The sequence below is a fragment of the Microtus ochrogaster genome, chromosome 19 (assembly GCF_000317375.1).
Source record: "Microtus ochrogaster isolate Prairie Vole_2 chromosome 19, MicOch1.0, whole genome shotgun sequence".
Lineage (NCBI taxonomy): Eukaryota > Metazoa > Chordata > Mammalia > Rodentia > Cricetidae > Microtus > Microtus ochrogaster.
This window is the reverse complement of record NC_022021.1, coordinates 29,492,984-29,518,293: the sequence shown is the minus strand read 5'-3', so window position 1 is coordinate 29,518,293 and position 25,310 is coordinate 29,492,984. Positions and strand designations below refer to the sequence as shown.

Genomic DNA, 25,310 nt, shown 5'->3' with positions numbered 1-25,310 from the left:
ATGGCATATACTAGAATATACAAAGACAATTATGACATCTTCTCTTAGCTACTTTCCAGGGTAATACATTAGTGTCAAAATACTGTAGAAATTGTGAATAGATTTTCTTCTTTTTCACACCCTCTCAAAAAGATTTGCTTCAGCAAATGGAGGACTTACAAGGAATTAAAGAGGAAAATATAAACGCCACATTTTAAAAAGCATATCAATTGTAAAGCAACCCATTCTTCTTTATTATCAAGGCTTCATGAATTCATTAATTGAATAAACAGTGATTGTATGCAACAAAGTGATGGATGTTAGACTCAAATTAAGTTACTACTAATGACTTTTTAAAAGAACAAATCTGACAGGATAATATGTGTATATAAAAGTATTAAAATTTTCCTTCTTTAAAAATACATCCAGGGATGGTGATATGGCTTACTAGTTAAGAGTACTCATTGCTCTTCCAAGTGACTAGGACTCAATTCTTAGCCATCTGTAATTCCAGTTCTAGGTGAGAAATGCCCTTTTATGCACTCTGGGCACCAGGTATGCACATGGTACAAAGACATGCACTCAGGCAAAACACTCATACACAGTAAAGGGAAAAAAAAATCTTTTGCCATTTGCTTATTGTTTCTCATCTTTAATCATTTACTCCAAGAAAGATTCTTATGGTTTTCCTAGACATTTCAGTTAACAGCAATTTAATAAAACATTGTACTTACTCTTCTTCGATTTTCACCTTCCTCTTGCCTTTGTCTTTTTCTTTTCTCTAAAGATAAGAAAAATGGCCTCAAATTTGAATACTGTTTACTTAGATACAGAGTAACCGAAGCAAGGAGAACAGACTATGATACCCACAACTTACTACAAAGTAAAAGCAACAGGTTACTTACTGTTAAAGAGGGCCTGAGAGTTCCCTCATGACAGAGCTGATGTTTCCTGGTTTTGCTAGAGATGGCTTTGTAGCCTGTCTACCGTTAGCTCTCCCTCCTCAGGATGATCTGAAATTTGTTTTTCTGTAGCTTCTATTCTCATATTGAACTTTTCTTCTACGCTAACTTTATACTTTCTGTATAACTCTGTTCTCATATAAGGTCTTCAGGTTATACATACAGTGTTGGGGCTCTATGTCCCTTAGGATAGTCTACAGAGTGGAGATTCTATCAGTTGTTCTCTTAGTGTCTCCCAACTTACCAGTCTTCAGTACTAGGAAAGGAGTGCTATGCCAAATACAAATATCACATCAAATAGACACTACCTTCCTAGGAATGCATGTGAAAGCGAGATTCTGGAGACTATTAAACAATGTCCCCAAATTAAGGTTTTCCACCTATCCTACCATCACTTGAATAAAAGAAAACTTAATACATTCCACTTTGTGAGTGGGTTTTAGAAAAGCTCTAGGTATTTTAATAGTACTCACATTCGCATACCAATGATCATTATATTCTAAGAGGGAAAAAAAACAGTTTGAATAATTTCCCACATAGCAGCAAACTAATAACTAAATTAATGAGCCTCATAGTTATATAGAACTTGGCAAATATGTTTCAGGACAAAGACACAACAACTCTACTATGGTTTGGATCTTGGATATTCCCTAAAGTCTTGATCACCAGGCTGTGCTTCTGTTGGTAGATGACAGAGCCCTCAAAGAGAGGATCTAATGGAAGGAAGTTAAGTCACTGGCAGAGACTGAAGAGACTACTGGGACCACAGCTCCTTCCTATGTCTCTCATTGCTTCTCTGTCATAAACTGGCTCACTCTCTTCCATGATATATTACACTGGTTGAAGGGCAAGTGACCACAGATTGAAATCACTAAAACTGGGAATTAAACTGTCTTTCCTCCCTGCGAACTAAACTAAACCAGATATTTTGTAACTCCAAGATCATAAGTGGTTATTATCTAGTTGCAGATAAACTAATAATTTACACTGCAGAATTCCTTCACATAAATCTTACATTATATTTTCAAATATCTTTCTGGGAAAAAACATGTATATATATTTTAGGTTAAGCCACTATATTTCTTTTTTAATTAAAAAAGGTTTATGTATGTATTTTTTTATTCTTCTCTTATATATTACATCCTAACTGCAGTTTCCCCTCTCTCCTCTCCACGCCACCCCTCCCCCAACCTCCCACTCCCACAGATCTACTCCTCTTCCTTTCTCTTCAGACAAGGGCAGACCTCCAAGGGATATCAACCAAACATGGCATATTAAGTTATTATAAGACTAGGTACATCCCCTCATATTAAGGCTGGATGAGGCCACCAAGTATTAGGGAAAAAGTATGCTGTGTTTCTTAAAGTAGATAAAAATTACACTCAAATTTTACAAACATTAATTTTGCATTTGAATCTTAGCACTTAAAATCTGCCCCTTTATTTTTTTTAAAATGACAAATCTTACCTCGTCTGATTAATTCTTTTCCTTCATCAACTAGATCTGATGTCATATCATTATCTCCCATGAACTGCTGGAAACCAAGCAGATTCAAACAACGGGTTCCCAAACTAATGGAAGCAGATTTCAAAACAATATTATTTCACCTCATAAATATTTTGATAAATTGTTCTTTATCATTGTCACCCACATAGAAACCATGATTATTAGTTATCAGGGAAAACTGCATAATAATGCAGTTAGTTATTCTTTACACGGTCCTTCTTTCTCTTTTTTAAAAAAATGCTTATGTCCACCCTTGTGTGAAGTTTCATGTCTATAATAGCAATATTTGGTGGACTGAGTCAGAATGACTGTCATGAATTTAAAGCCAGCTGAGACTATAATAAAACTTTATCTAAAAATAGAACAATACAAATTTTATGTTATATATTTTACTCAGTAGACTTTTTATATTTATACAGAAGTAAACTAACCAAATTATCAGCACATCTTTAGAAAAGAATTATACCAGGATGCTAAGCAATGAATATAATAAAATCAACTTGTTCTTTTTAAAATATTCAAAGAGAAGTTATAATACCAAAAAGTACAGATAAAAATCAGTATCTCTACATACAAAGATTTCTTGTTTAGAAAATCTTTTGGTTTCTGACACATGGTGCCACTCTGAAGTTCTGGATGTCCTAGAACTCACTATTTGGAATAGGCAGGCCTCAAGCTCAGTCTCTCAAGTGCTGTGATTACAGGCTTAAGACACTCTGCTTGGCTTAGAGAAACCTCAGTTATGCAAACTTTAATGTTATGCTTTGTTTTCCCTCAAGAATTAAAGTTTCTATTATATATTTAAATGATCATTCTATCTTATCTAGAGGCTGATTACTTGAAATGTTATTTGTCATTTTATCATACAGGATAAGAACACTTTAAAAGCATGGTACACAAGGGAGGAAGCAAGAGATGGACAGGCAAAATTAATACTGCTAAAATCCTACTGTGGATTAGACAATTCACTCATATTTAATCCTTACATAACCCTAAGAAATAAATATATGTTTGTTTATTTATTTATTTATTTATTTTTTGGTTTTTCGAGACAGGGTTTCTCTGTGGCTTTGGAGCCTGTCCTGGAACTAGCTCTGTAGACCAGGCTGGTCTCGAACTCACAAAGATCCGCCTGCCTCTGCCTCCCGAGTGCTGGGATTAAAGGCATGTGCCACCACCGTACGGCAAATATTTATTTTTATATGTATAAAAACACATCTGAGGGACTGGAGAAATGCGTGTGTGAAGAAAGCAAAACAGCTGATAAAGTGAAAATCGCTGATTTATACTAAGAAATGTGTAAGTATCTGGCTAACTCAGAACACTTGTAAGAAGAATGCATGCATGGCTTTGAGTAAAGGTCCTGTTTTCTTTGAGACAAACTGACATTATCATGTTAAGTTCACCACGCAGTTCAGGCTGCTCTCAAAAGGCAGGATCTTCCTGCTGCTCGCTTACAACTCACACTACCATTCCTAATTTAGAGAGAAACCTTTGTGTGTGTGTGTGTGTGTGTGAACGCTACTGGGGAATAAACCTAGGGTGCTGGGCATTCTAGGCAACACATCACTGAGCTACATTTCCAGCCACATAATGATTATTTTTCAACAATCTTCTTTCTGATTTCTTATATTAGGATTCTGTATTTGACAAAGCATTATCCTTATTTATATTATTTTGAGTCACAAAGCCATTTCATCTCAAAATGCTAACATTCCCAATATGACAATTAACAGGAAAAGAAGTACTAAACTCATGATGTTCCATTAATACTTTTATAAAACTTTTAAATAAGTAAACATATAATCAAAATAGCATTAAACATATAAAATCTGCTATTTTTTTCTACCCTAAAGGCAAAACAGGATCTTGCTATAGTCCATGCTGATTTTGAACTTGAGACTCTCCTGTCTTAGCCTACAAAACCTTAGAATTGTAGACATATGCCACGATGCTCAGCTAAGTCATATTTTCAATTATAATCTTTTAGTTATTTTGTTTATCTAAAAGTAAAATTTTTTAACTTGGTAGAGAATTTAAACATGATTGCTTATTAACCTACTATTAGTATGTTAATATGTTATTTATAATATTTATGCACTAGCAACATAGGATTTAAGTAAGTTAATAACACTTTCATTAGAAAAGAAAATTAATCTATATCTATACTAATGAAGTGTTTTTATAAATTTGGACATATCTTGGGACACTGAAGCAGTACGCAGGGGCAGAAGTATAAAGGTGAGGAATAACATATGAGAAAGTAGAGAGAAAAGGTGCTAAGGCAAGCATACCTTTCCATTAACTCTTTTTTATTGAGACTTTTGTATATGTACACAATGAATATGATTATTATCCCGACTTTAGCCCTCTTAACTGTCTCCATTCTTCCTAATACCTCCTACCTAACTTTATATCTATTTCTAAAACAATAATCCACTAAGCCCAATGAGTGCTTCCCATATATGCATGGATGTAGGGCTAGCCACTGGAGCATGGGAAACCTACCTCAGCCTCAAAGAATGTCTCCCTGCCAGAGCACTTATCAACTGCCAAAGGATCCTCAGGAAGGGCGGGGCCTGGAGATCAATTCCCATCTCTGTAGGAACTATTGCTGGCTTGATCTTGTATGAGTCTTGTATGGGTAACTGTGGCTTATATGAATTAATTACTGTAATAGCTTTAACCTTCTTGAATCTTACCTTTACCAAGATTCTATAATTTTCTCTGAGCCCACAAGAAGAGTAGCTCATGCACCTTCTAGGCATAGAGAAGTATTTCTCATTCAACTTTATACATATGACCTGATTATAAGTACTCCTCACCTGACCCTTTGTGTTGGCTATCATCTGCAGGATTTAGAAACCCAGGAACAATTATATGGAAAAAGCCCAAAGACTAAACTGTGTTACTATAAAGAAGCTAGATGTGAAAGGGTATTATATACCATGGTGGTTGTTAGTATCACAGTCCAGGACTTTAGAATTAACACCCTGCAATTAATCTTATCACTCTGTAGTCTACATAACTGTAACAGAATGACTCAAACAGTCAAAAGAGGCCTTCAAACTATCCTAGTTCGCATAACCTTCCCAAACACAAATAACTAAAACCAAGCCAGTAAATACTCAATGGTGTTTTAGGGGAAGGGATATCCATATACAACTAAGAGCATGAGAAAAAGAAATGTTAAGTTTCCTACCTAAAATACGTAGCAATGCAGAGAATTACCACCAACATAGGATAATATATATAGAATCCATCTGCAATAAAGGATAAAACTTTCATGGAACCCATGATCTGAAGAGCAAGAGAAGAGTTAAGTCAGCATAGTTCCATATTTTCTTCCCTTTTCATCATTAGAAAATTTACCCACAGGAAAATATATCAACAAACTAGACCTCAAAATTTAGAAACAAAGTATGCTTTTTTTAAACTTTTTCCTGTTAAGGTTTTCTTTTAAAGAAGTCTAGTATTTTACAATTACTACAAAACCATGGGCATTAGAACATTCATATAAATGCTAATGCTACTATGAGGCAGGTTTTAATGCAGCACATCTAAGTAATCTGTATGAAGGAAAAATTTTTTATAATTCTAAAAGGAAAGTCACTTTAACCCCATCATTAGTAATCACAATCATAACCTTTAGGCAAAGGCTTTAGTGATAAAAGGAGTTTCATAATGCTACTGAGCCTGTCTACTGACAATAGAAGATGATTCATAACAACACCTGATACAGATAATGAACCTAAAGAGTCATACTTACAGATGTATATGCAGTTGGCTGGGTATTCTGATGAGAGATGGATGAATCCATGTGTGTCAATCCCAAGAAGTTAAGACATAAAGGGGGAGTCAAACGGCAAAATAACCTACAATAAATATTTAAAAGCACCAAAATATATATTTTAAATAAAACAAAACACATTTTACATTATAGTGAAATGTATTAAAAACATTTCAGATCATTCTAATTATAATTTTTATCTTTTTGCATATTATATATAGTTTAATTATCTATGTAAACTGTCCTTACTGGGGACACATTCTGAAATCCTATTAATCACATTTCCTTTAAGAACACAAATGCCTGTATACTTAACTGCAGCCTCAGAGTGCCTCCTTTCAGCATTCTGGCTAAGATCAAGTATAAAATGAGTATCTTACATTGCTAGAACTTGGGGCTGGGAGAATGGAAAGGTTCAAATATAAGGAGGTAATAGTGACAAGAGTTCTTCTGTAGTGAGAGCAAGATCTGTGTAGGTGGTGATCACTGTAGGACTCTACACACAAATGAAGGATGAAATGTAAGAACTAATTAAAGTCTACCGTGCTGCTAACAGTAATATGCAATGTAAATTTCCTAGTTTGGTACTGTACAGCAACTACAATGTCATCATGATGAAAAGCTTGAGGAAGGTGACACAGCGTATCTGTAATTTTCTAAAATTTCATGCCATAGCTTAAATATGAAATGAATGCCATAGGCTCATCTGTTGAAGGGTTTATCTTCACTGTGTGGCTCTATTTTATGGGGTGGTATAACATGAGGAGGTAGGGCCTACCTAGAAGAAGCAGGTTTCCTGGTGTTATGAATGGAAAGACATCATGTTTGGGGTCCTATTAGTCTGTCTTTGCTCCCTAAGTCCCATGAGCTGGATAGCACTGCTCCAATACACTCTCTTTGCCATTTGTAGCCTCACTTCAGGTCCAAAACAATCAATAACAAGTGACAGTAGACTAAAGTCTCCGAAACAATTAGACATAATAAATATTTCTTCCCCTAAGTTGTTTGTATCATGTATTTTTTTAACAGCCACAAGAAACTAACCCAGTGGCTTTCATTTTTTTTTTTTTTTTGTAAGACAAAATTTTGACATTAGGGGGGCTGGAGAGATGGCTCAGTGGTGAAGAGTATTGCTTGCTCATCTATAAGTCCTGAGTTCAATTCCTGACAACCACATGATGGCTCACAACCATCTGTAATGAGATGTGCTGCCCTCTTCTGGCCTGCAGTCACACATGCAGGCAGAATGCTGTACATAGAATAAATACATCTTTTAAAAAAAGAAAATTTTGACAATGACATTACTTTGAGTCTTAAAAATATCCTATATATCTGACTAATAATAGGCTAGATAGATTGCCTATAGCTAAAGCCAGACCTCTAAATTTCTCTAGGAAAGAAATGTTTCTCTTAGTGTCCTTAGAAATTCAATTCAGTTTTAGGAAACTGACTTTCAGAACATTGTTTACATCTAACATAGCCTCTAAACTTTCAATTGTTCATATACTAAGTTTCAAATTGATAAATTCAGGCTATGTCTTTTTTCCTAACATAGCGCTCATAATTTAGCCATAAACTTCAAACAGGATTTAGTTAGTGATCACAAATACCCATTTTATAGTCAAAAAAAAGAAAAAAAAACCAATTAGTTCACAGAAATGTATGTTCATGCAACATTCATGAACAAGAAATAAAAGATCTATCAGTAGCACTTAAAATGAAAACATTTCTTTATTCTAAGCTCAATTCTACTTACATGCCGCTGAAAAGAAGGCTGTAAGCATCAGTCTGATGATGTGAAGCCAAGTAGTAGTAATTAAATACTCGAATCCTGAACACCGTAGAGTAAACACAGATACTTAGGAAGAAGATGGAAAGGAAGCAAGCAATCTAGAAAAAATAGTTAAGACTGATTTAAGACTTTATTATTTTACTTACTGCCACAAAAATTATCATTTGCCCCAGCTATATTTATTGATGTCCTAAAATATAAATATAAATACAACAATAGTGTCTTTTTTAATAGCAAAGATGAAATTTTGAAAATAAATCTACATTTCAACCAGTTCAACCTCCTAAATCCAAAATTTGACTCTGATCCCTGAAGGAAACTGTTTTACCTATTCTCTTGACAGCTCTACAGGAATACAGTAAGCTATGTAGTTTCACTGACAAAAGAGGATCAAATAACCTCATAAAATGCTTTATTACTATCCTATACTTTTTCATTGATCTTCAACTACAGTTCCTAGTATTTATAATCTGGGTAAATTGATGAACATCAGTTTTGGAAGTCTGAATAATAGCACAGTGGGAAACTCCACCACTTTCATTTTTACTAGAAGAAACATAGGAAAAGATATGACAGTTAAAGTTTCTGCATGAACTGTTGTATTTATGGTCGATATGAAAAAACTGACCTCAATATAAATATAATTGTATGTTTTTTCTGCCAGCTGTATGAAGACTGCAAAGAGAGATAAGACAGGAGTCGTGCTAAAGAAGGTGCACTCTGACCACACAACAATCACCGAGAAGATGGACAAAACCACAGCAAGGATCCTGTGAAACCATGGACGCAACAGGCATTCCCAGTACCATTCTGGAAAATACAAAAAACAAAACAAAACCACAATCAGGAAAACTAAATCAGTAATAGAATATTTACAGTCTTCAAACTAGCAGCAATCAGACAGCACAGGGAACGGTAGCAACACTGAAGAGACACGATCAACAGCAGTGTACAAACTGATAGCCCATGTGCTTCCTGCTCTGATGCACTGAGGAGAGCAGGACATTACCTTTGTGGTAGTCCTGTCGATGACACATGAGCTGTACCTAATCATGAGGACACGGCAAACTCCAATTTGGGGACAACCAGTACAGAACTAGCCTATTCTGTCCATCAACATCGATGTTTTAAAATACAGAGTCCAGGCTCACTGTCTTCCTGACTATTTAAGCATCTGCACGGATGGTTCTTTTTCATTGCCTTCAGTCCTCTCCTCTCATGAGCTCAGCTTTTAATACTCCTCTTTAACCTGACTACTCATTCCAGTGGTCTTTCTTAACCAGTGATTGCTAACAACAGCAACCGTTCTATAGAGCCCAATTCCTTCCATCACCCTCATCCTCAACAGGTACCTTCATCTGTATCCAACCATACTGACTGACAACCAGAACAAACAGAACATTTATCCTTCCATCATTATACTGTTATTGAAAAGTTTTGAAGTCCTTCCTTCCTTTTCCAGCTCAGATTCCAGTCTTTGAGGATAACTACTCTCCAGTCCCAGTTCCTTTACCCTTTCTAGCTTCACTGTACTTGTTTGGTTAAACCACACAGCTTGAGCCAACTCCGTGGTTATTCTGAGTCTGTGTACATGAGTCTGCAGAAGAAAGTCACATCTTTACTGACTACTCTCACTTCAGAATACTGCCAGCTTTAAACAGGCCCATAGCACACCAGGACAGTCTGCTGTCAGTCTCCACTGTCTTCCACACCTTTTCCCACATGACTATTCTGTGCCTTCTTGAAAATTCCTTCTTTGTCTTTATTGGCAACACATTCCTAAGAGAATATAAGAAGTCAGAAGACTGGCCAGCATTTTTACCACTGCATTTTCTCACTTACACTAAAGCTGTCTGTCTGTCTGACCTCCTAATGCAAGCAAGGCTATTCTGTTTACTGTTCACATTTTCTATCGCATCTCCATTATCTATGAATATTGCTCCAGAGTTCTGCATGGCTTCAGTAATTTTCCTCTCTGTGATGTTATTCCTCAATTATAAGCTACATTTCAAGTTTTTAGTATGTATGTATTTATTTATTTTTGCTCTCTAAGCATATTTGGTCATGTACACAAATTTATTTTTAATTGTATTTTGTATATGTATTTAAAATCATAGGCATAAATATATTTGAAATTTCAAAAACATTTTTAAAATAATCATTGTGTTGAGAGGAATGCTACCAAATATTATAGAGACAATGTTTTAAATACCATTGGTGAATTTGTAGAAATTTCTGCTAATATTCAGAATGCTCAGTTTTCAAAGTATAGCTAATTAATAAAGTTTTATATTATCAATTGTCTAAGCCATGATACACATTTATACTGAGATTCATTCTTAGTGAGAACAGATATTTCCTACAGCTTCCATAAATTATATGTAATTATAACCTATTTTGTAATCAAATATTTATCTACAAATCTTTTATTTTTAATATACCACAGCTCCTATATCTATGGCTCAGGAACATCATGGGAGAGGAAGCAGAAAGACTGTAAAACCCAGAATACCAGGAAGTCTATGGTGAAACAGTCTCTCCTATAAATGGCTGTAGCAACAAAACTGGAACAATGGTAATCAATAGATATGTTAATTCAGAAGAGGGAAAGTGTCATAGGATCCCACCCTTAGACAAAGAACCAATTCAAGCAACCAATGACTTACAGAAAAATGAGAATTAGAAGTAAAATAATTATAAGATTATCAGATGCCTAATATTAACCCATGGAGCAAATTAATATACAAACAAAAGTCAGTATTAAATTGATGAAACATACATTTTCCTTGTAGAAAAATTATTAACTTTGGATTTATGTCAAATTACATACCAACTGTAGGATTATAAAAATATTGGATAAATCGATTTTCTGGCTCGGGTGACTGAAAGGTGTGAACAAATTGATGAGTTGCACTAGTTTCATTTTTTGCTACATCTTCTAGATAGAACGCCTGTTCCAAAAGAATTTGCCATTGCACTTGAGTTCGACGGTGCCTTTGAACTGAATAAATGACCTTAAAACAGAAGAGGGACAAGCCTGTCAGTATAACTAAACAGTAGGTCAACTTTTTGCTGGAGAATGGGAGGTTTTTGTCTTTGTCTTCATAAGGTAGTACTAATGGCACTTTCCAAATGTGGCCAAAGATGTTAATATTTTGAAATGACATAATACTTTCTCATAATAGAACAGGTATAACTCTTATATCCAACTGCCAATAGTACCCTTGTCCAGAAACACAAAGTTAAAACATTTCAACAATAATAAGAATAAGATCAATAGTTTGGGATATATATTTCATTTGCATGCACACAACACATTTGGGGTCGGGGGTGCTTGCATATATAATTTTGGGCATGAGGGAGGCAGAAGCCAATATCAAGTGTCTTGCCCCATCATTCTCTACCTTCGTTTTTGACACAGGGTCTCTCACTGAACCTGGCTCTTGCAGATTAGGCTAACCTACCTGCTTAGCTCTGCTTAGCTCTGCCTCCCAAGCACTAAGAATAGGTACACACCACTCTGCCTGGCTTTTTATATAGGTATTGGAGACTATGTTCAGTTTGTCAGACTTGAGTTGCAAGCAGTTTAACTGCCAAGTCAACATGCACAGAGCCTTTCAACCTAGCAATAATTATAAATCTAATTCACATTCTCTAATTGTATGTAAAATAGCTATAATTAATAATTAACGTTACCTGTTTATGCAATTTTACCAAACTTTTTTCACTTGGGTAGGTATTACGCTTTTCATCAAAATCTTCATAATCATCCATATTTCTACCCATCTTTTCCTGATAATCTGTAGGGCACTAAAAGAAAATCATTTTACAAAATCTTAATACATCCTTAATAAAAATTTAATAGAGCTTAATAAAAGCTTTATTTTTATTAAAAATCTTTCATTCTGGAGATTTTTAATTTTCTCAAAAATATTTTCTTCTTTTATTGACATCTCTAATGGTTAAGATCTTTCACTAGGTCTTTCAAAGGAATGTTGAGTTTCTTTTCACTTCTAATATTTATCTTTATGCTTAGATACACTACTCCCTGGAGACTGAGAACGGCAAGGGAAGCATACCTATATGAAGTAACAACTATTGAGAAGATTATTCTAATAACAGGCACTTGGTGAAACTTTAATTATTTTCCCAAATAATAAAGAAGAATCATAAAAAATTTAACATGCTAAATCTCTGAGAAGCCACAGTATGCAGAAGTCCTGAGTTCAATTCCCAGCAACCTTATGGTGGCTCACAGCCATCTGTAATGACATCTGCAGCGAAACACTGTATATATAATAAGTAAATCCTTAAATAAAATAACAAATGAGAGAAATGGTTAGAAAACTTATTCTTATGACTATGACTGTAGCTAAAGGAACAGAAGCTAATAATAACCAGTAGAAATATTTAGAATACAGGAAAAAAAAGAATTCAGTGGTAACTTGGGCACATAAAGGTAATTGTAGTACTTTTCAAATAATTATTTCAGGAGCATACAAATATACTTGCAATTCAATACGCCTCCATCAAAATCATAGAAATATGGCCTAGCTATTAAATATCCATGTAATTTATTTCATAGCAATTATAAAATTACATGTGAGAAGCTGGTTGCAACATTACTGCTATCTTCAAACTTCAAGGGAAAATGCTGTCAATTACCATCAAACTTACAGTAGTATAAGAAAAACTCTACATATAATTGGCTGTGTTTATGGTAAAGATTTATATAAAGTCCATCTGGAAAACTTCAATCATATGCTTTTTATCATATTTTTCTATGAGAAATATTAATTTATAGTAGTATATAAGATATATGCACAAGAAATTGAGGGAATATATATAATGATTACCTTTTTAAGTATTGTATCAACACATTTTCTCAATGGGTGGTTGTACTTAATGCTTTCATTTACTTTACGAACCTCCTAAAAAACAGTGAGAAAAATAAAAATGTTTAGATTTCTATTTTTAAATGATAATAGCACTAAATACTATTAAGTCTCAGATTTTTAAGTTCAACACAAATTATTTAGCATTAGAGGAAAGGATAATAGTTGAGAATCAGGGCTCTTCAAACTAAAGCAAATCCAGTAGTCTCCCACCTGTTCTCAGTCTGAGACACAAGCTTGCCCTCATTCATTTACATAGAGTCTACAGTTGCTGTCAGAACACAGTGACCAAGCAATCACAGGAGAGACCATCTGGCTCTTCCTATTTTAAAAAGGGTCATGGTTGCTGTTAAAGTGTGAACTAAAGTTATACCTCCTGCCTCCCCGTATTAGTTGTGTGTACATAAGGAAGTTATTTCAACTCTCAGGACTTCATTTTCTTCATTTATAAAATGGGATTAAAAAGAAAATCTATTTTGTAACGTTGTGAGAATTAAATAAAGTTGACACCTGAAAATGAATTTGAACCATGCAAGCCTACTTGCGTGCATTATTTTTTTAAATCCCTGACAAGTTAATAAAACTCACAAAGGATCAGCACAACCTAGAAATGTTGAATAACTTTTCAAATTAAGTACTATCGATGAATAAAAGATATACATGGCACCACTTCTCGTCAAGAGAACAGTCAACAGAGACAGAGTATTAAATCAGAACTGCTTTTAGAGGATTAAATTTGCTTACCTCCATTACATCCTCCAGGTTCTCTTCTGCATCTGCTTTCTCTGTCATCAGTTTGGCTGCCTTAAAGTAAGTCTTCATGAGTAGATAACCCCTTTTGGCTCCATTCCAGTATGACCGAGGAATCTCCACCAAGCCATATCCCAATAACAACACAAGAAGAAACAGACCCCATGTGTTGGCAGCAGCTATCCCTATAGTCTGAAGTTGGTTCCTAAAAAATAAAAAATATAAGCACCATATATATGTTTTCAGAAAACTGTCCAAAAGGATAAGTAGGATTTTGTATGAAGAAATTTTCAACTCTTTTAAGTCACAGCAGATAATCCAGGTATTTTAATGTAAAGACAGTGTGACTGTAAAAAATAGACTTTAATATGGAAAAAAACTGCTTCAGTTGTAGTAAAAATTAGAATATAGGATAATTCATAGTGCACATACACATGCATTCATGTGTGAGCACACACACACACACACACACACACACACACACACACACACACATATTTCCTCCAGAGAAAACATTTTTCACTAAGTGCTTCCTTGAAGGCGTAAATCGCAAACAATCCCACACCAGTTTGGAATTATGATTAATAGAATGGTTATTTATTTAAGGGGGAAAAAACTTATAGATCACCGACCAGCTATTGGCTGAAGGAGCGGAAGGAACTCCCGAAACCCTGTAAATAGCTAAATTAACTTGTGTTATGAGACCTATCTCTACTCTTCTATATATAAATTTGGAGATAATATACATAATTAGAAATCATATTCACAAAGTGGATTTTAATTTATTGAAATATATTAACTTAAAATAACATTAAGGAAAAAATATTCTGTCAAACTACAACAAGACAAACAAAAAAGAAAAGTAAGTTTCTGTAGAGGGAAAATTTATTTTTTAAAATTCTATTAAAAATAGAACTGTTCTTTCCCATATGGTTATTTGTCAAAACATTAATCTACCATCTACTAGTTATACTTAAACATGCCATTCTGTATTTTATTTCTTTGTAATATGCATTATTCAGATACTCCTTGAGGGGTATCTGTAAGACATATAATCTGGCATGTGTGTCTGTTTACTTATATGTAGCAAAGAAGTTCATTGTAAACAGTACAAACATACAAAGAACAGTGTTAAAAAGACTACTTTTCTTACCATTCTAAATGCAAACGTGGGTTTACAGCCACATAAATTAGAAATGCTCCAAATATCAGCAAGTAAGTGCCATAATAGATTGCATTCTCAATCAGGGCTGTTTTTATCTTTCCAGTAATGGAAAAGCCTCCAGATCTTGCATATGACTGCATAAAAGGTAGCAGAATCCTAGTCGGATGGAAAATACATGATTAAAAACTCAATTATGTATCTGTGTAATCTGAAAATACCCCAAATACAAGAATCTCAATGTATCACTCTTATCCCTAATAAATTTTATTATGGGTAGTTACATGTTAATATTGAATGAACCATGATAATTATTTATATAATATTAAATTTTGGGAAAAACAAAGGTCCTAAAAGGGCAACAATGGCATGCAGAGCAGAATAACATGAGTGACTTCAGATTATCTAAAAGGCCTAAGATTAGGCCTTTGAGCCCTCATGAAGAGGCCAAAGTTGGGGTACATAACTGTAATCTTAGCACTTGGAAGACTGAAGCAGGAAGACTGGTGATTTAAGAACAACTTGGGTTACATAGTCAGACCCTGTTTCAAAAACAAAGACATAAATAACAATATCATTTCTACAGAACAACTTTGGACTACATCCAAAGAATGAAGAAACTTAAAAAAAAGCACAGGATTTCACGTGGGGTGGAGATCTGCTGGGGCCTGAGGGGTGGGGTGGTCATCATTCCTTTGGACCTATGATGTGGGATTCCCCTCTGTATGCTGTGAATACCATTAGTTAATAAAGAAACTGCTTTGAGCCTATAGCAGAGCAGGGCAGAACTTAGGTAGGTGGGGAAAACTAAATTGAATGCTGGGAGGAAGGAGGTGAAGCCATGGAGCTGCCGCCAGACATAGATGTGGAACCTTGCCAGTAAGCCACAACCACATGGCGACACACAGATTAATGGAAATGGGTTAAATTAAGATGTAAGAAGTTAGAGCTAATAGGCCAAGCAGTGATTTAATTAATACAGCTTCTGTGTAGTTATTTCAGGAGTCTGGGTGGCCAGGAAACAAACAAGTGGCCTCCTACAACAGACCTAGGACTGCAGGATCTCTACAACACAGGGCATAAAAAAAGACAGGTGGATAAATGGAATGAAATCAAAGACCCTAATATAAATCCACACACCTATGAACACTTGATTTTTGACAAAGAAGCCAAAATTATAGAATGGAAAAAAGAGAACATCTTTAACAAATGGTGTTGGCAAACTGGATATTGACATGTACAAGAATGCAAATAGATCTATATCTATCACCCTGCACAAAATTCGAGTCCAAGTGGATCAAAGACCTCCACACAAATCCAGTTACACCGAACCTGATAGAAGAGAAAGTGGGAAATAGCCTTGAACTCATTGGCACAGGAGAAAACTTTCTAAATAGAAGACCAGTAGCACAGACACTAAGATCAACAATAAATGCGACCTCATGAAACTGAAGAGGCAAAGGGTACCATCAGTAGGAAAAATGGCAGCCTACAAAATGGGAAAAGATCTTCAGCAGTCCCACATCTGAGAGAAGGCTGATGTCCAAAATATATAAAGAACTCAAGAAACTAGGCATCAAAAAAATCAAACAATCTAATTTAAAAATGGGATACAGATCAAAACAGAAAATTCTCAATAAGAGAGATTGAAATGGTCAATATACACTTAAAGAAATGTTCAACATCCTTAGCCATCAGGGAAATGCAAATCAAAACAACTCTGAGATTCCTTTTTACACCTGCCAGAATGGCCAAGAAAAACACAAGTGACAGCTCATGCTATAGAATATGTGGAACAAAGGGAACATTCCCCTACTTCTGGTGGAAGTGTAAATTTGTACAGCTGCTTTGGAAATTTATATGGTAGTTTCTCAGAAATATGGGAATCAATCTATCGCAAGACCCAGCTATACCACTCTTGGGAATAAACCCAAAGGAAGCTCAATCATAACACAAGGACACTTGCTTGACTATGTTCACAGCAGGATTATTCATAATAGCCAGAAACTGGACATCTCTCAAGGAATAGATAAAGAAAATGTGGTGTTTATACACAGAAGTATTACTCAGCTTTTAAAAACAATGATGTCATGAAATTCTCAGACAAATGGATGGAACTTGAAAAAAAATCATTCTGAGTGACGTAACCCAGACTCAGAAAGACAAACATGGTATATACTCACTCACTCATAATTGGATATTAGGTGTAAAGAATAACCATGCTACAATTCACAGCCCCAGAAAGGCTAGGTAAAAAAGAGGGCCCAAAGTGGGACACCCAGATCTCCCTGGAAGAGGAAACAGAAGAGATTTTGTGGAGGGACTGGAGGCAGGTGGGGATGGGTACGTGAGGGATAAGTTTCGGGGCGGAGGGTAAAAGAAGAGAGTACTGAAAGAAATGACTCAAAAGGGGACGCATTTTAGGGTCAGACGGAAACCTGGTGCAAGGGAAACTGCCACAAATCTACAAGGATGAGCCCAGTTAAGAATCCTAGCCATAGTGGATACGTAGCCTAAACTGGCCATCTCCTGTAATCAAACTGGTAATTACCCAAATTGTCAGCAGAGAGCCTTCATCCAGTAACTGACGGATGATGCAGAGTCCACAGCCAAGCACTAGGCTGAGCCCAGGGAATCCTATTGAAGAGATGGAGCAAAGATTGTACAAGCTGGGGGTGGGGGGTGGGTAAGAGGTTAGAGTCTCTCACAGAAGCAACTGACCTACTCATGGGAGTTTACAGACTATGGACTGACAGTTAGGGATTCCGGATGGGACAGGTCTAGGCCCTCTGCGTATGTGTGATGCAGGGTTACTTGGTCTACTTGTGGGAATCCTGGCAGTGGAAGCAGGGCTTGTCCCTAATACTATGGCTGGTTTTTGGGAACTTGTTCCTAATGCTGTATTGCCTTGCCCAGTCTTAAAAGGAGAGGTGCTTAGTCCTACTTCAACTTGATATCCCATGCTTAGTAAGCACCCACGGGAGGCCTGCCCCTTTCTGAACAGAGGTGAAGGAAGGGTTGATTAGGGAGGTGGGCAGAAAAGAGGGAGGGAATGGGGGTGAGCTATAGTAGCACTGTAAAATAAATGAAAAAAAATTTAATTAATTTTAAAAAAGGATACCACAGATTAAGGAATAAAGTAACAGTGAGCAAATGGAGACATCAAGTGGAGAAGGTTTCTTTAAGGAGTCTAGCTGGATATCCTATTATAAACTACGGCATACACATAAAGTAGAATGTCTCACAGAAATTAGTAACAGTCACAAAATAAGGGAATGTACAAAACTGTAGAAATGAATCTCCAAAATATGTAAACAGATGGAGAGAGAAATTCATGCTGTAGAAGTCTACATTTATAAATTTCTAAGCACAACAGATCGATCTATAGTGATGGAAGTAAAAAGTGTGGTTCCTCTTAAGGATAAGGAATGTTCTCTAGACCATGTTCTTCTCTAGAGAACATGGTCAGGCATATTGTGAATGGCCTATAGCACTGGATGCTGGTATATGGATACATCCATTTTGAAAAATGAACTAAATACAATGAGTGTATTTTTGATAAGACTTGATACTTCAATTTTTTTAAGTCTCCAAAAACATTTACTGTAATGATACTAGTGAGGTAGAGGATGGAAAAGATTTTAGATGAGAGAGACTTTAAAAAATTTACTTTTTTGTAGGTGAGAGAATTATTTATGTGCATGGAACACTATTTTAAAGGTTGAGGAAACACTGTCAAACCTGAAAGCTATAAGTAACAGAAGCTAAATAGTTCATTTTAGGAAGTGAAGTTATCATAATAAAAATGAATCTTCCATCCCTGGAGGGCAAGGAGATGGTAAGTAGGTAGATGTGCTGATAAGATAGACAGTGAGAGATTGTCATGTGATAACTTCTGTTATCATTATAAGGCAAACAGCAATGTCATATGCCAAGAGAAAAGGTCATATTTTAGAAGGAATAGAAAGGGACCACACAAAAGATCTCAAGTTTAGAAGAGGAAGCAGACAAATAAACAAAGGAAAACCTCGCAATTTTAAGGGTATGGTTGAGATTATTAAAGATAAACTTCCAGAGATACTATTCTACTTTGTTTTGTAAGTTTTCCTCTTATAATGTTGCTACACCCAGTTTAAGAATTTAGTGGTCTGCGGGATATCTAAGAGAGGAAGGATCAGAAGGTGGACGATAACTGTGAGTCTAGAGCACAGAAGAAAGACAAACTACAATGGGTAGAGAAATAAAGTTGGAGTACATTACTTGTTATTAACACCATAGCTGTAACTGATGCTATGTGGGAACAGGCAGGCAAAATGACTAAAGACAAGGCTCAAGGGAAGACCAGCATTCAGGAACTGGGTCACAGAAGTAAGGGAAACACCCATGAAGGAAAGGAGAATGTGTGAATGAGCAGGCAGGGTTAGAGGCCCCTATTGCTAAAGTCATTGCACATTTAGGACAGAAGATTTGATTATTTGAGTTGGATCTAACATGAAAGCTTTTTTTTTGTTTAATCTAGCCTCCTTGAGTAAACTATGCAAGCTGCCAAAAGAGGGAAGCAATTAAATAGTCCTATCCAACTGCAACATCTATGAACCAGAATAATAACCAGCATGGCAAGGTATCTGTGATGGTGCAGGAAATAGCACTCATATTTGTTGGTGGTGACCAACATCTGTCTAATTGGAGTCAAGGATCACTCAACAGGAAGGAAATCATGCCTGGTACTGAAAACCTACCCTGCTGCCTAAGGGTAGTGAGGACATGTACATTAGAGAACAATCTAGTACAGCCACTTAGCTAGACCAGCATAATTCCTTACTATATTCTAAATCCTATCCTTACACCCACAGATTGGTGTAGCTACTACTTCATCAAAGAAGCTTTTCTTTCCAGCAAATTGAGACAATAACAGAGAAACACAAGAGAACACAATGCAGATCATGACAGTGGGGAGCCCAGACCCAACCCAGTCTATACCACAGCTCTTGCATCTATGCCTCAGGGGTCACTGTGGAAGAGGAAAGATTTTTAAGGGACAGAATACCAGGAAATCTGTGGTGAAACAGTCTCTCCTAGAAATAGCTGCATAAATAAAACCAGAACAATGGCAATATTTATGAACATATTTATGTGGAAAGAGGAAAATTGTGAGCACTGCTACCTCTAGACCAGTTGTTTTTAACCTTCCTAATGCTATGACGCTTTAACACAGTTCCTCATGTGGTGTCGCCCAAACATGGAACTATTTTCATTACTACTTCAAACCGCAATTTTGCTGTTATGAATCATAATGTAAATATCTGTGTTTTCTGATAGTCTTAGGTGACCTCTGTGAAAATGTTGTTCAATCCCCAAAAGAGTCATGACCTATAGATTGAGAACCAATGCTCTAGACCAGAACTACAGACAACTAATGACTGCTGGGAGAGGGACAATTAGCCTCTACCAGGGAGGAGTCTCCTTTATGGTTGTCCAATGTAGAGTGCTCAGTCCTATAACCATATATACACAAACAAAAACTGATTTATCAGGTAGCATGTAACAGTAATAATCAAAGAAATAGAGGCTATCAACTTGAAAGTTAGGGGTGGAGGTGAGGGATAGGCTAGAGGGAAGAAAGGGAGAGAGGAAGTTAGATAATTCTACTTCAATCAAAAACATATGTAAGAAAGGAAACCAAGGGAAGATAGTGACTTTAGTGAAAGCACTTTTATGTAATAACAGAGATAAAAGAGGACTGGACTGAAGGCCAAACGAGAAGTGACATGGAAGGGAGGAGTCACAAGAAAAAATTTCATTTCTGTTTTCTATTTTTGTCTCCTTTTTCTCTTTACTTTCTTCTTCCTTTTTTTTTCAAAGATAGGAGAAATGAGTCAGAAAAACTGGGACATATGTGTGTGTATATACATACACACTTCAAAATATTAAGGTTCACTAAAAATTAATCACTTTACCCACAAATTCATCCTTCACTTCTACTTACCACGTTAAAAACTGTGATGTCCAGTAAACTACCCTCCAGAAAATTGGCATGATTCCATCTGGAATGTAACTCCATGGCTTGAAACATGGATGTTGCCTGTTATAACAATTTAAAGTCAGTCAATCACAAATAATTATTTCTTAAAAAAAAGTTTATACAAATTTGTGAGTAGCAAAGATCATTTGTATCAAATTAATAATTACTGATCAGATCCTAATATCTCAGAAAATTTAAAAACAAAGCTGTCAGAACAAAACTGTTTACTCTAAAAAGGAATGTCGTTTAAGTTTCCAATTTTCAGTGTATTTTTAGTTATTTAGTGAAAAGAAGCCCTACTATTTAATTAACTGACTAGTAGTGTAGAAATCTTTTATTTTTTAAATATTTATTTATTATGTATACAATATTCTGTCTGTGTATATACCCCTGCAGGCCAGAAGAGGGCACCAGACCCCATTACAGATGGTTGTGAGCCACCATGTGGTTGCTGGGAATTGAACTCAGGACCTTTGGTAGAGCAGGCAATGCTCATAACCTCTGAGCCATCTCTCCAGCCCCGCGTAGGAATCTTTAGAAAACAGACGTATAGAATCAAATACTCAATGATTACACTTAAAACATACTCATTCTATTTGTAAGGCTGGCTATATTTGCCCTTTATTGTTATATAGTAGTGAAGGTTGAAATAGGAATTTGATAGGAATTCAATATAACAGAAATTTAGGTGATTAATTCCTGGATACAATAGTAATTAAATTAGACACACTATCAGTTCCGCCTAGATAAGCACCCACATCTATACACAGTTCCGTCCATCTTTTCTGATTTAAGAGTCTCTCACCATAAATTCTTTCACTTAAAGAGTTTTCTTGACAACGAGGCTATCTTTTTAATTCAGGGACTTCTAACTCCTCAAACTATTACTTATTTCCAGCTAGTTTTGCATGGAAATTAAACTTTAATCAGGTTAGATGTTCTTGCGTGTGTATGTGCAAGTTCACGTGTGTGAAAGTACAAGAAGGTCAGAGAACAACCTTGGGCATCATCCTCAGGAGCACTGGCCCACTCCTTTAGACAGGGTTTCTAATTGATGTGGAGCTCATCAATCTGGCGATGCTGGTTCTTGTTCAGTGAGTCCAACGATGGGATTACAAGTGCACAACATTTTTATGTGGACTCTTGGGAACAAACTCAGGTCCTTATAATTGTGAGGCAAGTACTGTATTGACTAAGCTATCTCACTAGGTCCTATATTTTCTTTTAAAAGCTGCACAAATACACCGAAATACTTCATGTGAGATTATGTTTCCTTTATACATTATTTTCATTATGTATATAAGTTTCTGTGTGTGTGTGTGCGCACACGCGTGTGCACATGAGGACAGGTACCTACAGAGGTAGGAGGTTTGGTCAGTTGTGAACTGCCCATCATAGGTGTTGGGAATTGAATTTGGGTCCTCTGCAATAACAGGAAGTATTCTTAACTGCTGAGTCAACCATCTAGCCCTATAATGTTTCTTAAGAATGCGTAATATGAAAGAAATCTCCTTTATTCACACAACGTTGTTTTAGCTTGTTTCTGTTTGCGGGTTTTAAAAACAAGGCCTCATGTAGTCTAGGCTAGTCTTGAACTGCCTAGGTAAGGCTGGCCTTGAACTCTTGATGTACTGGGGTTACAGGCTTGCATCACCATGCCAAATTTACTTGTATTAACTCTTGTAAATTAGATGAAGTGGAAAGTGCTTCTCCTTTATGAATTTATTTATGGTGCTGAAACTTAATGTTTAAAATTTTAAATATAAGACAGATTGAGATGAAGAAGAGGTTTCAGATTTTAGTAAGGGGTGAAAACATAATAAAACTTGTGTCTTCTTTAAGTTTCTCAGTACCACATTGTATAGCGATATAGACTTGAAAAGTGTATTTAAATACCACACAATATAATAAACACACTAGCAAGGATGAAAGTAGAGGAACAATATGGAATAAGGGAAACTTTATAAAAAAAATAGAGGTGGTAAAACTATCAACCACAATATTTATATTAAACAGAAAAGTAGAAGGAAAGAATACCTTGGAGCTGGGGTGACAGCTGCATACACTCCCGTAACATTGCTATTTTCAGGAGGGCTGGAATTTGCAGCAGCATGTCTGCATCGGTTATATATTGTCTAAAGCAATGAATACATAGTTTTACGATGAGAACCAAGAATTCACAAAGTACTTAAAGGATATTTCATAAATCTACCTACCTATTTTCATGGCTGTACTATTTAATACCTAAATACCTAAACAACATCAAAATTTCATAATATAAAGATAACCTCACATAGTTTTATCATTTTAATAAAACACTATTCAAAGCATATTTCAAATTGTATGATTATAACTGACTTTTGTATCTCAATTTCCCTCTTACCGTACTAACATCCAGCGGCAGTATGAAGACAATAAGAAAGCAGAGATACCAAGCGAGCAGTGTTCCAATGATTACAAGCCTGTGCTGTTTCTTAAAGTCTCCATATCGATGAAGGAGGAACAGTGCCAGAAAGAAGACAAAAACAATCTCCAGTCCTAAAGCTGCTCCACTCATTATTGAATGCTCACAATCGCCAACTACAGTGATCCGTGCATAGCTCTGGACCGTATCTGTTCACTAGACGATAAAAAAGAAAAGAAAGAAACACAGAACATTAACACAGTAAATGACAATTTGAGAATTTTTAAATTACTTCATTAATGTGTTAATAAACTCTTTGGAAAACATGTGGAATTTTACACTGGCCTCTGAATAAGAGGAAATGATGAGTTTGTTATAACTTACTTTTTAAAGTACACCTTTAAAATTTCACAAGTAGGCTGGGAGTGCTAGCACATACCCTTAGCCTAGTACTTCAGGTGCTAGAGAGGAGGAGGAGGAGTTAGAGGCCAACCTGGAATATACAGCAAGACCCTGTCTCATATATACATATGTCATTTATATATAGTATATATTCATTATTCTAAATATATATTTTAATGTTTCTCATTGCCATATTGTGTACTGATGTATATTTAAAATATATATGTATAAGCATATATATGATATGTTTCATTTCTTTAGGGAAAAATACTGTAATAAAAGTTATATTCATTCTTAAAAATGTTTTAAAAATTAAGACATTCTTAATACTAAGATATAAAGTTTTAATATATTATTTGAATGTTTCTTAATGTTATAAATGATAGCCAAATATTTAAATTACTTTAACTTTTAAAACTTTTTAATACAATATATTTTGATCATACTGTTTCTCCTCCCCAACCCCTCATAGATCATTACCTCCAGATCTACCCAACTTCATGTTCTCTCTCTCAAAAGAACATAAAGCAAAGAACAAAACAAATAAGTAAACAATACCAGTAAGATAAAGACCACCAAAACACACATATACACACATACAAAACAAACAAACAAAAATAGAACAAAACAAACAAATAAAACTATGGAATCCATTTTGTTGGCCAACTACTCTTGGACATGAGGTCTGACCTGAGTGTACTGATGTATCCCATGACACTCCATTGGAAAAAACTAATTTTCCCTTTGCTATCAGGTACCAACTGCAAATAGTTTCTTGGTTAGAGGTGGATCTTTGTTGCAGAATATTTTATATAAATAATCTATCATAGAAAATTAGATATTAAATCTATCTTAGGAAGTTAGACATTTAATAAAATTTCCTAAAATCATCCATAGCCAAGAACTTAAAATTTCCTGAAAGAAAGTCACCAACAAAAACATTCAAAACTAACTTCTTTGAAACATTATTCTCCTTTTGTGCTTTGTCAAACTCAACTTTCATGATTTAAAGTTTGTCATAATCTATAGGTAAACATTTTCCATTAATCTGTATAAATATCACTTCCTCTAAAGAAAGCTAATTTTCTATTTTACATACAAAGAAGCTATTTCTACAACTACTACTGTTGAAAAAATTATCTAGACCACACCTGTTGGCTAGAAATTCATGATGTAGTCTAGATTAGCTATCAATCTCCTATTGTAAATTACCTGAATGCTGGGATTGAAGGCATATGGCACCATAGTTGGTCTTACCAATAAAATCATTGATTGTTTTTGTTTTATTTTATTTCGTTTTATTTCCAAATTTTTGAGACTTGCTATGGAGCCCAGGCTAGCCTATAACTTATTATATAGACCAGATTGGCCTTGTACTGGTAAGTCTGCTACTTCTACTTCCTCGGTATTGAGACATCAATTCTGTTCTGTTTTGCTTGTCTGAAACATGTTCATATATCTCAGGTTAGTTCTCAAAAAAAAAAAAAACCTCGCATACTTCTCACCTTCACTTTTTTTTAAAAAAAATTTATTTATTTATTCTGTATACAATATTCTGTCTACATGTATGCCTGCAGGCCAGAAGAGGGCACCAGACCTCATTGCAGATGGTTGTGAGCCACCACGTGGTTGCTGGGAATTGAACT

The 25,310-nt window shown here is 35.4% G+C and overlaps 1 protein-coding gene across 1 annotated transcript in view; it reads right to left on the bottom strand.

Annotated features, from left to right (window-relative positions):
• Lmbrd2 (LMBR1 domain containing 2) overlaps nucleotides 1-25,310 on the bottom strand; it is a 41,183-nt gene that overhangs the window by 6,291 nt on the left and 9,582 nt on the right. The window contains exons 2-15 of the mRNA XM_005356613.2: nucleotides 23,242-23,478; nucleotides 22,896-22,993; nucleotides 20,823-20,918; nucleotides 14,828-14,995; nucleotides 13,669-13,879; nucleotides 12,886-12,960; nucleotides 11,726-11,839; nucleotides 10,860-11,043; nucleotides 8,658-8,839; nucleotides 7,994-8,127; nucleotides 6,217-6,322; nucleotides 5,650-5,747; nucleotides 2,409-2,512; nucleotides 714-760 (exon numbers count right to left, since the gene is read on the bottom strand). Of these exons, the coding sequence (XP_005356670.1) occupies nucleotides 714-760; nucleotides 2,409-2,512; nucleotides 5,650-5,747; nucleotides 6,217-6,322; nucleotides 7,994-8,127; nucleotides 8,658-8,839; nucleotides 10,860-11,043; nucleotides 11,726-11,839; nucleotides 12,886-12,960; nucleotides 13,669-13,879; nucleotides 14,828-14,995; nucleotides 20,823-20,918; nucleotides 22,896-22,993; nucleotides 23,242-23,415 (1,791 nt within the window). The 5' untranslated portion in view covers nucleotides 23,416-23,478. The remainder of the gene's footprint in view (nucleotides 1-713; nucleotides 761-2,408; nucleotides 2,513-5,649; nucleotides 5,748-6,216; nucleotides 6,323-7,993; nucleotides 8,128-8,657; nucleotides 8,840-10,859; nucleotides 11,044-11,725; nucleotides 11,840-12,885; nucleotides 12,961-13,668; nucleotides 13,880-14,827; nucleotides 14,996-20,822; nucleotides 20,919-22,895; nucleotides 22,994-23,241; nucleotides 23,479-25,310) is intronic.